General features: G+C 32.0%; 1 protein-coding gene across 5 annotated transcripts in view; it reads left to right on the top strand.

Annotated features, from left to right (window-relative positions):
- The window catches only part of LOC140045520 (unconventional myosin-XVIIIa-like), a 69,514-nt gene that overhangs the window by 29,977 nt on the left and 25,394 nt on the right, over positions 1–14,143 (top strand). For all 5 annotated transcript variants that reach the window (XM_072090460.1, XM_072090462.1, XM_072090461.1 and 2 more), the window contains 14 exons: positions 1,449–1,577; positions 2,453–2,596; positions 2,699–2,788; positions 2,930–3,049; positions 3,235–3,355; positions 3,806–3,933; positions 4,306–4,460; positions 4,932–5,055; positions 6,494–6,694; positions 9,817–9,927; positions 10,507–10,758; positions 11,200–11,313; positions 11,959–12,075; positions 12,343–12,426. In XM_072090460.1, coding sequence (XP_071946561.1) covers positions 1,449–1,577; positions 2,453–2,596; positions 2,699–2,788; positions 2,930–3,049; positions 3,235–3,355; positions 3,806–3,933; positions 4,306–4,460; positions 4,932–5,055; positions 6,494–6,694; positions 9,817–9,927; positions 10,507–10,758; positions 11,200–11,313; positions 11,959–12,075; positions 12,343–12,426 — 1,890 coding nt within the window. The remainder of the gene's footprint in view (positions 1–1,448; positions 1,578–2,452; positions 2,597–2,698; positions 2,789–2,929; positions 3,050–3,234; positions 3,356–3,805; positions 3,934–4,305; positions 4,461–4,931; positions 5,056–6,493; positions 6,695–9,816; positions 9,928–10,506; positions 10,759–11,199; positions 11,314–11,958; positions 12,076–12,342; positions 12,427–14,143) is intronic.

Genomic DNA, 14,143 nt, shown 5'->3' on the forward strand with positions numbered 1-14,143 from the left:
CTACCTATGTTTGAAGTCCTTGTTGTATAATCCTTAAAGTTGATTCATTCATTCTTAATAGTTAATTATTCTAATTTATTAGTAGACAATTGACTAATTACCTCACTCTTATCAATAGGTGCTGCTATATATAAATTGAGTTAGTATAGATATATGATTTAATTACACCATTATCAATCATATTGTTTTGTGTTCTGTAATGCCTGCAACAGATTGCATAGTGCAGGTTGTCATTATACCATAATTGTCTACAACACAACATTTTAGTACTTATTCTACATAGTCCTATAGATCTGTTTGTTTTATGATATTTGCATTTCTGGATTTATTCATACAGTATATATTTGAACTGACTGAGGTTTATTTTGCATTTAGAAGAATTGTCCATGGTCTAGAAGAAAAGTTTGGTTTATATCTGGTACAGAGAGTGTATAGTGAATATTTCTGGATTTATTCATGTATATTGAACTGATGCCTTAGGTTTATTTTGCCTTCAGAAGAATTGTCCATGGTCTAGAAGAAAAGTTTGGTTTATATCTGGTACAGAGAGTGTATAGTGAATATTTCTGGATTTATTCATGTATATTGAACTGATGCCTTAGGTTTATTTTGCCTTCAGAAGAATTGTCCATGGTCTAGAAGAAAAGTTTGGTTTATATCTGGTACAGAGAGTGTATAGTGAATATTTCTGGATTTATTCATGTATATTTGAACTGAGGCCTTATGAGGCCTTAGGTTTATTTTGCCTTCAAGAATTTCTTGTGTTCTAGGAGGAAATTGTTTGTTTATATCTGGTACAGAGAGTGTACAGTGAATATTTCTGGATTTTATGTCATCTAGCCTACTGTAGAACGATTTTATTAGATTCTCCTTTGTGATGTACCTAGCTAGATTTTGCCTGCAAGAATTTCTGGAATTTTAAGCTGATATCTGTGTGTTTAGTAGTAACCATAGTAATTTGTTTATATTACTCAGCTCTAAACACATATCACCTCCTTTAGGCCTACTAAATTCAAGTGGGGTTGTACCCCAAATATCAAATGAGGTCTATTTAGCATTTATTGGTGTGATGCTGTCTTGGTACAACACAATTTATTCTATTTCCACTGATGGGTTTCCAATTGGATCTTATTAAATGGAGCAATTTTCAAAGAGCCCTATTTGTGCAACCAAACGATATCGAAGTGAGATTAAGGTAATTAATGACTACTGTATTTACATAGGAAAATTAAATTTTTGTTCTTCTTTAGATCTTTGTTTTGCTTTTATTTTATCTCTTCTTCTTTATGTTTTAAGTTTTGTTTTCATTCTGAATCTCTTTCATTAGTATTCTATCACTTTTTCTTTCAGATTCTTTGTTTTATTTTTATTTCTTCTTCTTCTTTATGCTTTTAGTTTGTTTCCATTCTGAATCTCTCACATTAGTATTCCATAACTTCTTCTTTCAGATTTTTTTCCGCCCTGGATCTCTGTCTCGCCTTGAGGAGCAGAGAGATGATAAAGTGAGTGACATAGTAACTGAATTTCAAGCACGTTGTAAAGGTGTTTTAGCCAGAAGAAAACTCAAACATTTAAAGGTATATATTATATAATTTGTGTTTTATGTCTTGAGGCCAGCATACACATTGTACATTTGTAATCAGTACAACTATGTATTCTTGATTCATAGAAACATAATATAAATTAGACAAGACTACTGAATTTTTTAAAAAGTTAAAAATTCAATGCCTTCAGGTAACCATCTGTAACCCTAGTTAATGACGCATGTGATTTCAATACTTTTGATTTTTATTCGTCGTTACATTCGATTTTTTGTAAAACATGTTTGTACTGGTTAAAAACCTATGAGATGTATGCTGAAGCAACCCTGTTTTGCATATTGTCAATATCTATACTTTTAGGCGAAAACAACATATTTTACTACATTTCAAAATGATTAAAATCACTGTAAAAATCAATTATAGATTATCCTATTTATGTACACTCATATAAAATAAAGAGTTTTAGAGGTGTGTGTTAGCCTCTCCATTCTTTCATTTTATTTCAGTTCATTCAATTTTACAAACAGACAAAAAATGTTTTTAAAGAAAAAGTACAAAAAACAATATTAACTAAATGAACTGAGGATAACCCAAGAAATTAATAAAAAAAATATAAAAAATGTTTTCTCCTTCTTGTTGTATGTAAAGTTCAATAAATACATAATAAAATATATATTTTAAATTCAAGCATGTAAAAACTACATAACTAAATACATGACTAATCAGAAATTATACATTTTAATTGGTTGTTAATGTAAATAATAATAATTGTTGATATAAAGTTTGTGGTACACCACATATATTAATTCTGAAAAGACCAGTTTCTTGATGTATGGATAATCAATATGCTTTGATGGTCCTCAGCAGTGAGAATGGGAGGGAGTAAATAATATTTCCAATTGTTTTTGTAGATTCAGCGATTGGCAGTGACTTGTGTTCAACGCAATGTAAGAAAGTTCATCAAAGTTCAAGCATGGCCATGGTGGCGTCTTTACACTAAAGTTCTACCACTTTTGGATATACATCGTACTGAAGAAGAACTTAAGATGAAAGATGTAAGAACTAAGTACTAAACAACTAAACTGTGATTCTTTCAAGTTGTTTCAATATCTATCTTTTCTGGTCATTTTTTAAATGTTTTTTTACAACTTTTATAGATTGAATTGGACCAACTGAAAACCAAGTATGAAAGAATGGAAAAAGAACGCAATATCTTCAAAGAAAATTTTGAGAAAATGGAGTCAAAGGTAAATGACAAAATTGTTTGGTTTTTACTTGGAACATTGAGGATCAATTTGGGTCATCAGTTTCAAAGAAGAGAATCTTTAACCTTGTGTTGATTTCTTAAAGTAAGTTTAACATGAACACATAATTTATATTTCATACAGATGGCTGAAATATCAGCAGATTTAACAGAAGAGCATGAAACAGCTAACCACGCCACAGAGATGTTAGAAGCCGAAACAGCAGAACGACTTAGACTTGATAAAGAACTCAAAGAACTAAAGGTAAGACAGAACCTAAAATGAAAGAATCCATCTTAAATTTAACTTTTTTGAAATCAAATCTTTAAAATCTATAAAATAATGTTCTGTTTCCGTGTAGCATGTTATAAACTGGTTTTTTTTTATAACTATTATTGAGATAAGAGAAATAAACGTTCATTTGATTGATTTGGATTGATTGGTTACAGACGGCACATTCCAATTTGCAACGAAAGATGGAGAAAATGGAAATGGAAGTAATGGAGGCAAGAATGGTTGCCAGGACGTCTTACATCGATCCAGATTATGACAGTGACGAAGAAGAAGAAGGTATGACATCATTATCTCAGTTTAATCATTTCAGTTATTTATATTTGTCAGTACAATTTCTACAGCAAATGGTTTATGTTTGTGTTCAATTTTGCTATGTATTGTGTGTATTGTATTGGACGCAATTCAATTTTGTACTGCATGTCTTTTTAAAATAAACCAGAATAAATAAATAAACTATGATTCGATGATTAAATTAAAAAATTAATATTTTTCTTTTACCACTTGTTTGTTTTTTACAAACATTTTGAATACTTCAATACGTCAAGAATTCCATCGTTCATGAGAGTGGAGAACCTCTTGATTGTTATGTTTTTACACACACTGCCTCATATATTTACTTACTGTACTGTAATTTCAAATTACAAAAATAAATGATGTGATACAATAATATGATAACAAATAAGCAATCACAATCAAGAACTTGAAAGCTAATTCTCTTTTACACAGATTCAATTTACAAACAGAAGTACGAGAGATTAAGACGAGAAATGGAGATGATGAAAAAGCGATTACAACATGAACTTGAAGAAGAATCAGAAAAACAACATTCCATTAAAAAATCACTTGAAAAACAGGTAAATTAATGTTGCTAGCTAACTATGTTATCTTCCTATCAGCAAATTGTACTTAACCCATTCCTGATAATGGAGTTATCGCTTGATGGTTAAGATGGTTGGCTACCATTCCTAGGGTTCCTGGTTCACATCCTGTCGAATGTCTTATCTCATGATGAAACAATTTCTCTCCAAAGGACTAGCTGTAAAGCTTTGTTAATGTAGAGCATCTTGTGTATATGTTTGTCTTGTAAACATGATTGCCACCTTTAAGAAGGATAGTCAGAAAATGCGATATTACATACTTGAGTAGGCTAAGTTTAGTACAGTATTTTCCAGAATAAAAACTAAAAACTGCAAAAAAAAGGAATTACTAGTACTAGTGTTTTACAGTTAATAGAAGCAAATGGTGATATTGATGATTGGAAGAAGCAGGTGCAAACACTAAAGAAGAAGAATCAGAAGCAAGTACGAGAGGCACAAGACTTACATCTTCACTTGGAGAGTCAGCAAGCAAGAAACAATGAACTCGAGAAAAAACAAAGAAAGTAGGTGTTTCATTCAGTAGCTCAATGGTTATTCATACCAGTTTTTAGATCAGAGTTGAATTGAGTGAGTGGCGTAACGGCTATGAGCGCTCACTAGCTAAACCCCAGAGCTTATGGGGCCCATGAGCAGTGCCTAGAGGAAAAAACAGGCATTAAAATAAACGCACGATGCCTCCAGCATTTGAACTTGGAGGGCCACTTAGGTTTCCTAAACCAGGGGTCTCAGGCCTCTGCGTTACGCCACTGAATTGAGTAAGTGGGGTTGTAGCTTGGTGGTTAAGATGTTGCAACATGTTCTATACATAAAACTACCTTTTAAACATTCATTAATGATAATATATAGAAAAAAACTGCAGTACAAGTCCGTTATCATGCGTGTATAACTTTTTTAATGAAACTGTAAATGGCTAATATATTTGCTGCCAAATTTTATTTATTTTATTCATTAAATTCACCCTTGTGTTAATATAGGTTTGATAACGAAATGCACAAAGTACACGCAGATGCACATAAAGAAAGGACTCAACGAGAAAGATTGCAGCGTGAAAGAGATATTTTACAATCAGAAAATTATCATGTTAAGCAGGAACTTGAGGTTAGTTAGCAAGAAGCTTTGAGGATTATATTCCAAGACCTTGAATTAAGTATACAATTTTAATGGAATGCATTTGTTGATAATGCATATAGATCAAATCAAATCAAAATAAAATAAACATTTATTTCCTTCAATTGCAGAAAAGATAGAAACATAATCTATAACAACAATGAAACGTAATAAAAACTATGATGTTATTACATAATGATGTATCTTATGAAAATAGAATTATAATATTAAGGTTTAAAAAAAGGACAAATGACAAGAAAATGTCGTTCCGGCCCACTGTCATTTTTTTGTACACATTTATTGTCGCAGTATGTTTTGGTTCTTGAATGTAAACACCAAGTTGATTCAAGTTATGTTTTTTTTGTTTGTTTTTTTTATTTATGATTCTGTACATTTTCAGCCAGAATTGCCCATATAATATAATAATGTAGTTGGTTACTGTTGTTGTAGCCGTCTTCTTCTGAAGACACATGGCCGTCATTGACGAATACTTAGTATCAGTTGACTTCGCTGCTGGTGTACTCCAGATCTACGTTTATACCATGCTATACACTTTTATATATTTATATAACATTGAGAATAAGAGCTACATTACTTGGTACAGATTCCACAACATATGAATTAATTCTTCTCTACATAATTATAATGTGTAGTAACGTCAACAACCATGTTGTTTTACCTTTGGCTGCAGGGGAATTTAAGGAATAAATTTATAATCTCCCAAGTTAGCCATTTGCTAATGCCAAGTTCAAGCTGCGATGCGACATGATTTGTACATTAAAGATTTTTTGCCTGAAAAATGCATCACTTAGTGCAGCTTATATTTTATCCTATGCCGTTGGGATTGCTTTCTGCATGATATAAGAGAACGATTAACCTCACTTGCCAAATAATTTATTAACTCCATACTGTGTATGGAGTTATGTATTGTGAATCTTCTTCGTAGAAATCTGTAGTTTTTCACCCCTAAAGAAATGTGATCTTTATAAATGTAATATTTTTTTTAAATGAGGGGATAATCTTTAAAAACACAGGTTTAAAATCTGAAATACGAAAATCTTAGAAATTCCTAATTTACAATAACATAGTTGTCACAATTATCCTTAAAATTATAATACCTGTCTTGGAAATTTGTAAAGTTCTGTCTATACAATTAAACTTTATATGTTTGCCTATATATGGACATGATGATGTCATATCAACACCATTTTTAGTCATATAACTACCATAAATGGGCACATCACACTTTTTTGTCAAAAACTAGTTTGATAGTGTAGATAAAAACGCCTTGAGCACTTTTAGTGGATATGTGCGCTATGTAAATTGTTATATTATAATTATTATAGAGCCTAACATTTATGAATAGACATAATTCGTATAACACTGATGCATTGTTAAATAGTGAAAATGTTTGTTTTAATTATTAAAGGATGTAAAATCTGAGGTATCCATTAAAGAAACATTAATGGAAAATCTACAATCGGAGTTAAACGATGCATCAAGTCACGGAAATAAAGATGAAAAAGATGTCCTGGTGTTAAAGAAAGCGAGACGTGACCTGGAGGCCAAAGTTCAAGATCAAGAAGAGGAGCTTGACGAACAAGCTGGCGAGATTCAAATGCTACAGCAGGTACATCCCATAATGATAATTTCCATAAACACAACCATAATGTATGAAAATAATTATAGTGATGCTGCCAAGGTGTTTTTTATTTTAATAGTTAAAAAATATTTACAATATTTTGTTAGTTACCGTATGTTTGTGAATAATATTAGACATTTAGTATAATTTGTATAATATTCAATCCCTCCTGTTTGTTTGGGATCCTTCCTGTTTGTTTGGGATCCCTCCTGTTTGTTTGGGATCCTTCCTGTTTGTTTGGGATCCTTCCTGTTTGTTTGGGATCCCTCCTGTTTGTTTGGGATCCCTCCTGTTTGTTTGGGATCCCTCCTGTTTGTTTGGGATCCTTCCTGTTTGTTTGGGATCCTTCCTGTTTGTTTGGGATCCCTCCTGTTTGTTTGGGATCCCTCCTGTTTGTTTGGGATCCCTCCTGTTTGTTTGGGATCCCTCCTGTTTTTTTGGGACCCCTCCTGTTTGTTTGCAAAGAATAAATATGTAGATAATATTAACAGCATAGACCATTAAAGTACTTTGATGTGTAAAATGTTAACAGTAACCTCAAAATATACTGCCTTCGCATTTGATACATTTATTTATGCATGTTGAGGCTCTCAGATGTGATCAAACCGACCAAGGTACATTTTATGCTAAACTGACCTGAATGCATTCAGCTTATTAGTCAAAAACTATGTTGATCTTAGATCCAGCATACAAACTCTAGTCTACTAATTCCATTAAGCGATATTGTCACACATTTTCCCATTGCTATTTTTTTAATCTGGTTAGTTATATAGTTTATGATTTTCTCATTTTGTCTCGGCTATTAACAAAGTTTTTATGTTATTCTAATTTTTATTTTATTTATTTTATTCAATCGAAACCAACAGCGATAATTAACACCACTAACAGGTTTAAAGCACCTTAATTGGTCCTGACATTGATCAAGGGCTTCCTTCGTCCAGTGCCCACCTTGACCAGAGAAAATGCATAAGCCAATACGTCTGAGGCAGATACTAGATGCAGGGGCTGCCATAAGAGTCAGCAGTGCTGATTTCAAATGCCTAACGCGACCCCAGCTCCATATATAGCACATACTATTCCCAGATCCAAGCTCTAACCAGGCCCAACTTTGCTTAACTTTCAACGTGGGACGGTAAAGCCGTATATGCTTTATATGTTTATTCCCATTATCTCTTAATAATCAACTGATAATAATGGAGTCTTAGAACTGTGTCTGATATGCATTCATGTAAACGGTGTGTTTCATTGCAATTATTCTTAAGGGTTAATACACTGTAACATGTGACATTGTTGGGTCACACATGATACACACAAAACTATATTATAGAATTTGTCTAGATACAGTAAGCAAACGTTGTTGTAAATAAGATTAATCTTTCTGCCTAAATTGTCCTCCAAAAATAAAATTAGTCATGGTGGATTTGTGTATTAATATGAAAACGTAAATTGAGGATGTGAAAACAGATGACAAATGAGTTTATCCTTGGTCTAATTCAAACTACTACTACTGCCCACATGAAACATTGTCAACTAGATTCAAATCGTACTTCACTTATATTAATCATAGTAGTAATGTGATCTTAAACGAATGCACGCTATTGGAAATCAAGAAAAATTTAATTTTAAACAAGATTTATCAGGGAAATGTGTACCAAAATAAAGTCATTAATATTTATCACAAGTCTGAATATAAAGACTATATTTTTTATTATAAAAGCAGAAGATGATTGGAAATTGTTATTTTCAAGGAACAAACTATTATTAAATTCTTATCATTGTTGTTGTATGATTTATTGATTTTTTTTACATAAAATAAAATCTTTAGTTTACATACATTTCTTTAATTTATTTTTTTATAAAAATGAACCCATTGTTATAAACACACGAAAAGTGTTTCTGACAGCTGAGAAGATTGTAGATGGCCCTTAGGACAGATACAAAATAATGAACTGAGCATGTTTGTGCCTGTAAGCAAGACACATGTGTTAGTGTCCCTAGGATTCTAGCCACGTATCTGACATGGTTTCCCAACACCAAGCCTAGTTTTACTTCTATTAAAATTTACTGGATTTGTTTTCACGCTGCTGCTCTAGCCCGCTACGTCACACGAGATGACTCATTCATTAGATGAAATCAAGCAGCTTTATAGTACTACACTTTGACATTTTTGTTAAAATGGAAACTCCACTATAATTTATTGGTACCACCTGTTGAATCCAAAAACGGCTGAGAAAAGAGTCTAACGACAAATCCCAAAGCATTCTGGTATTTATGAGTCCCATGATATAATTCGCTGTCAGATAATCATTGAATTATTATCAAAACAGTCCATTGAAGTTTTTGTTTGTAATAGGATACTTGAAGTATCTAGGCGTGATGAAGTGACCCCCAGACTTGACCTTAGCAATAACAATAAGCGAGCAGCGTTTTTTGTAAGAAATATTCTTGTTTACTTTAAGTTTACTTTACACTATCAAACTAGTTTGACAAAAAAGAAAGTGCCCAAATATGGTAGTGATATGACATCATCATATTCATATATGGGCACATTATATTTGATTGTCACATAATGTTTGATAGTGTAATCAACATTTAAAAGTTTGATACAGGATATAAAGTGTGAAAACAGATACAGGATATAAAGTGTAGTCTGAAAAACAGTGAGGAGGAAGCAATTAGGATTCAATATTTAAAACTTTATTTGTTTATCTCCATGAGTTGTTCAGGTTTAGAGTTTGTTTATAATTCTTCCATTGGCAATTGTAACGGGTCATTCCATCCGGTTAGAATACAGGAAGGAAAAGATTATGTATTTCAATGCTAAGATATATAAAAGCTTATGTAAACAATGAAAGGCATTTACCTGTAATAATATAAACAACTTTGAGTTTTTACGAGAAAAGGTAGTAATTATAAAAAATGAAAGACGTAAAGAAAGACGGAGAATTAAGAAAGGATATGTTACAGGTTTGTTGTCGTCAGTTTAGTTTGACAATGAGAAATTTAAACCCTCATTTCCAGTAGATTTGTCTGATGATATAGCATTTATTGAGTTTGTTTTATTTGACTTCTAAATTATCTTATCTTTATATTTTATTCTCTATTTTTAGGCCAAATTAAGACTGGAAATGCAGAATGAAAAAATGAAGATGTCCAATCAGAAAGAACTTGAAGCAAAAGATGAAGAAGTTGAAAGTATGAGGGCAAGTTGTCAGAATAAGGTAAGTTTGATAGGTGGTTGTGATGATGGCAAAAGATGAAGAAGTTGAAAGTATGAGGGCAAGTTGTCAGAATAAGGTAAGTTTGATAGGTGGTTGTTGTGATGATGTAGCTATATAGTAAATGTTTTTGTATTGTGCTGTAGTGCATATAAGATCTACTAGGGCTTGTAGCACTTAAGAAGGCCAATTTACACAGACGAGTGGTAACGGTAATAAAAATGTTTTTCCGTATGACCATTTACACACGTCGAGCAGAAGGGCGCTCAGGATAGACACAGATTCAATGTTAGACAAGCTACGCAGTTTTCCACTTACCGTTACCGCTCGTCTGCGTAAATTGGCCTTAAGATGTATTAGATCTTGTAATGTAACACCTATAAGATATATTAGATCTTGTCGATGGATAAAACTAGTAAAGTTGGGGAAGATGTCTATTCTTTATTCTTACTGATGTCATGGTGATAATGGTTCATGGTGATGTTGGTGCCTATGGTAACATCATTGGTGATGATGGTACACAGTGGTTCATACCAATTGTGATTACCACAGTATTTCTCATTGTTTTTATTATTATTCTAGTTAAAACAACTTGAGGTTCAAATTGAAGAGGAATATTCTGAACGGCAGAAAGCCATTCGAGATAAACGAGACCTAGAACAAAAACTGACAGAATTACGCGACAAGTCATCTCAAGGAGACAAAGATGTTGAACGTCGACTGCGTAAGGATCTTAAGAAGACTAAAGCATTGTTAAGTGATGCTCAAACAGTGTTAGACAAACAGCAGACATCAGCTAGTACTAGTGCTAAGATCAAACAACTTAAGAATGAGGTATTTTCATCGGTTGCTTCTTATTAACCTTTGTTATAATGTTCATGTACCAGTCCTCCTGAAATTTTGATATAGAGAACAGCCATCTTTAAACCATTACATTTTGATTGCATATGCTTTGTAGTAACTTTTAAATTTAAAAAAAAATAAACAAAAGCCTTGTTAGTAATTCCTTTTACAAAGTTTGTGGTACTGAAAAGAACTGTTGAGTTTCTTGACCTTTTGATTGTCCTCAGGAGTGAGAATATAGAAAGTCCATGAAACTGGGAATATAAGGAAAATATTTATTTCACCACCTAAACAAACAAAAAAAATGTTTTAATTCCATAGACTAGAAGTTAGCATCATACATTATTACTTTACAAGTTACTTTTTATGAGTTATTGTATGTTAATATCAATTAACCTGCAGTTGACTTAAAACATGAATGTTTCATTTTAGCTGGAAGACACGCAATACACTGTCATCTCAGCTGTGAAAGCTCGTCAAAGTATCGAGACAGAACTTGCCGATATTCAGTCCCAACTTGACGATGCCTTACGGGCGAAATCTGAAGTAAGTCTCGATTTTCGATGCTGACTCGAAATGAATAGCTCGAGGCAATAACATATACATGATCATTTTATTTAATAATTGTTGCTACTAGACACGTTAGCTTTGAGCAAGAACATTTACCAAGAATTATTAGTGTGATTAATTCTGATGTTAATTCCGCAAGTTGAATTATTAGAATAAATAATAGATTATTGTAAATTATGTAATTCAATATTGCAATATATAATTAACCTTTTAAAGATTGTAATATATAAAATCTATTTGCTATGTATGGTAATACAAATTTCAATTACAGACAGTACTGTATTTACAATACAGGAAACTTTTACCTTTATACATAAAAAGTTTTATATATTTAAAATTTTACTGGTCTGTTTTGAAGAGATCTAACTCCTTGAATTACTCACTGTCCCTATCTGAGCAGTTACAAGTAAATCTTTTGCAAGCCGTTTTAGCAGCTCGTAAATGACCATTTGTTTACACCTACTGGTCTGTTTAAATGAGAGCTAACGCCTTAAACTACTCACTGTCCCTATCCGAGCAGTTACGATTAAATCTTTGAGTTTCAGCAAGTTGTTAGCTGCATGTCTAATATGCCTAATGATTCATGGTTTAAGTGTTTTGATTAATTGTGTTTATTTTTAGTCTGAAGAGAAAGTATCTCGTTTAAATCGTGAGAACAATGAGTTGCAGTCAAGAATTGATGACCAAGATGAAGATTTTAATGAACTTCTAAAGAAACATAAATCCTTCGTATTCCAGGTATTAGATTAATTCCTATTTTATGTTTATTGTGTATAAAGCTCTGTCTACACTATTAAACTAGTTTGACAAAAGAAGTGTGATGTGCCAAAATATGGTAGTGATATACCCAAATATGTTAGTGATATGACGTCATGTCCATATATGGGCACACCACATAAAGTTTGATAGTGTAGACAGAGCTTTATATTGCAAATTCTGTTTTATGTGACTTAAACTTGACTTTTTTTATTAATAAAATAAATATTAATTTATGATTCGTTTCAGGCATCAAACGATCATGCTAAAATATCAGAAAATTTGCAGCAGATTTCAGATTTAACGGAGCAAAAGCAACAGCTAGAGGAGAAGGTAAACACAAACAAACAAAACCATTGCCCAAATACCTGTGTATGTATTGTTGTCCCCTCTGTTATGGCACCCTCTTTTTCACCCAAACTACTGTTTAAAAAATGTTTTCGACTACACAAAATTATTGTTTCTAATGGATTCAAGTTTTGTCCCCCTGTTTTATTCATCCTCTATCACCCAACATACTACTTGAACATATTTTCTTCTGTGACTATCCGGCAATATAATGTTGTGTCCATCACATGGAACTGTGTCTCAAGCATGAATAAGAATATACAGTAGTTAATGTATGTACAGGTGACATATTACTTTTTAATTACGTACACGCTTCTCACAAAATGTTTTTTGCAAGCTGTTTTATAAGATTTACAGTTTGCCCTTGACTTTACCTTGACCTTACCTTGACCTTAATCTTTTCCTCATTCCATTATCACTATTATTAATTATCCAACAAAATGAAACTTTTTGTAAATATCAATTACTTTACGTAGCGAACTGTACTTAAAGATGTATTGTCCACCTGGAAACAAAAAATTCTTAAACATTTTTTTTTAATATGCTATTTTAATGTCACCTAATATTTATCCAAAAATGTATTTACCTAAAAAAACTGTAATTTAGAGCAAAAAATATTTTTGTTGTTGAATTTATCCGTTTATTTTGTCATTTTATAAGTAAAATATTATTGTTTTTGTTTTTTTTTTCTATGGAAATTATTAAGTTTGTTAAAACTACAAAATAGCCTATTCAAAGTGTCATTTTATTAATCTTCATTTTTCATATTTTTGGGGGACAATACATTTTTAAATTTAAATTTTTAAAATTTCGTTTTTTTCAAGTAATGAATCGCTGTATGTATATTGCAATAATTACCAAACTGTATATCCAATAGTATTAAAGACACCACTTTAATTACTGTCATCATTCTATAGAATGAATGAAATTTAAATTATGAATACATTTATAAACATTAAAAAAAAGTGTGACATAGGTGTAGTTACATCACACAAGTAGGTCAGTAGACACATTATGAGCATGATTTACAGTAAAGCGTGGTTCCCACTAGCGACGCAACACAAGGACGTAACGCAAGTGAATTGACCAATCACAAGTGAATAAGCCATCGCTAACTGTCTATTCGCTTGTCATTGGTTAAAACGCTTGCGTTGCGTTTACGTCCTTGCGTTACGTTCTAGTGGGAACCAAGCTTAAGTATAGAAGTTAAAAAAAGACCTTTCATATCTAGAGCACCCATACAAATAAATACACTACGGTGTCGACATACAAATGTGTGTCTGTCGTAAAAATTGGATGAGAATCGTAATTTCCTATGTGAATTAATAAATGTTATATCTGTGATATGTACCCTACTAGATGCAGGTGTAGTGCCGGATGGACTCATTTATTGAATGTCACACAGTTTGTTCCAGCTATTTTTATCTTGACAGCACTCCAAGAATGTGTTAATATAATCATATTGTTCCTACGCCATGATTATAAATAGTTTAAAGTAGGGACTTAAGGGAATATGATTTTAATGACAATATCAGGAATCTAATGGCAAAGGATTTTTGAATTATCAAAATTCTAGTTTTTATTTCAAAGAGAAGGAAATGTTTGAGCTTTAAAGCAATTATATTTCAGTTTATAATACAATCGTCCTGCCACCCAGGCATCTAAATTGCCATGGTGTACAAACTTAGTTCCTAGTCTCCAG

Source organism: Antedon mediterranea, chromosome 3 (genome assembly GCF_964355755.1).
Source record: "Antedon mediterranea chromosome 3, ecAntMedi1.1, whole genome shotgun sequence".
Classification (NCBI taxonomy): Eukaryota; Metazoa; Echinodermata; class Crinoidea; order Comatulida; family Antedonidae; genus Antedon; species Antedon mediterranea.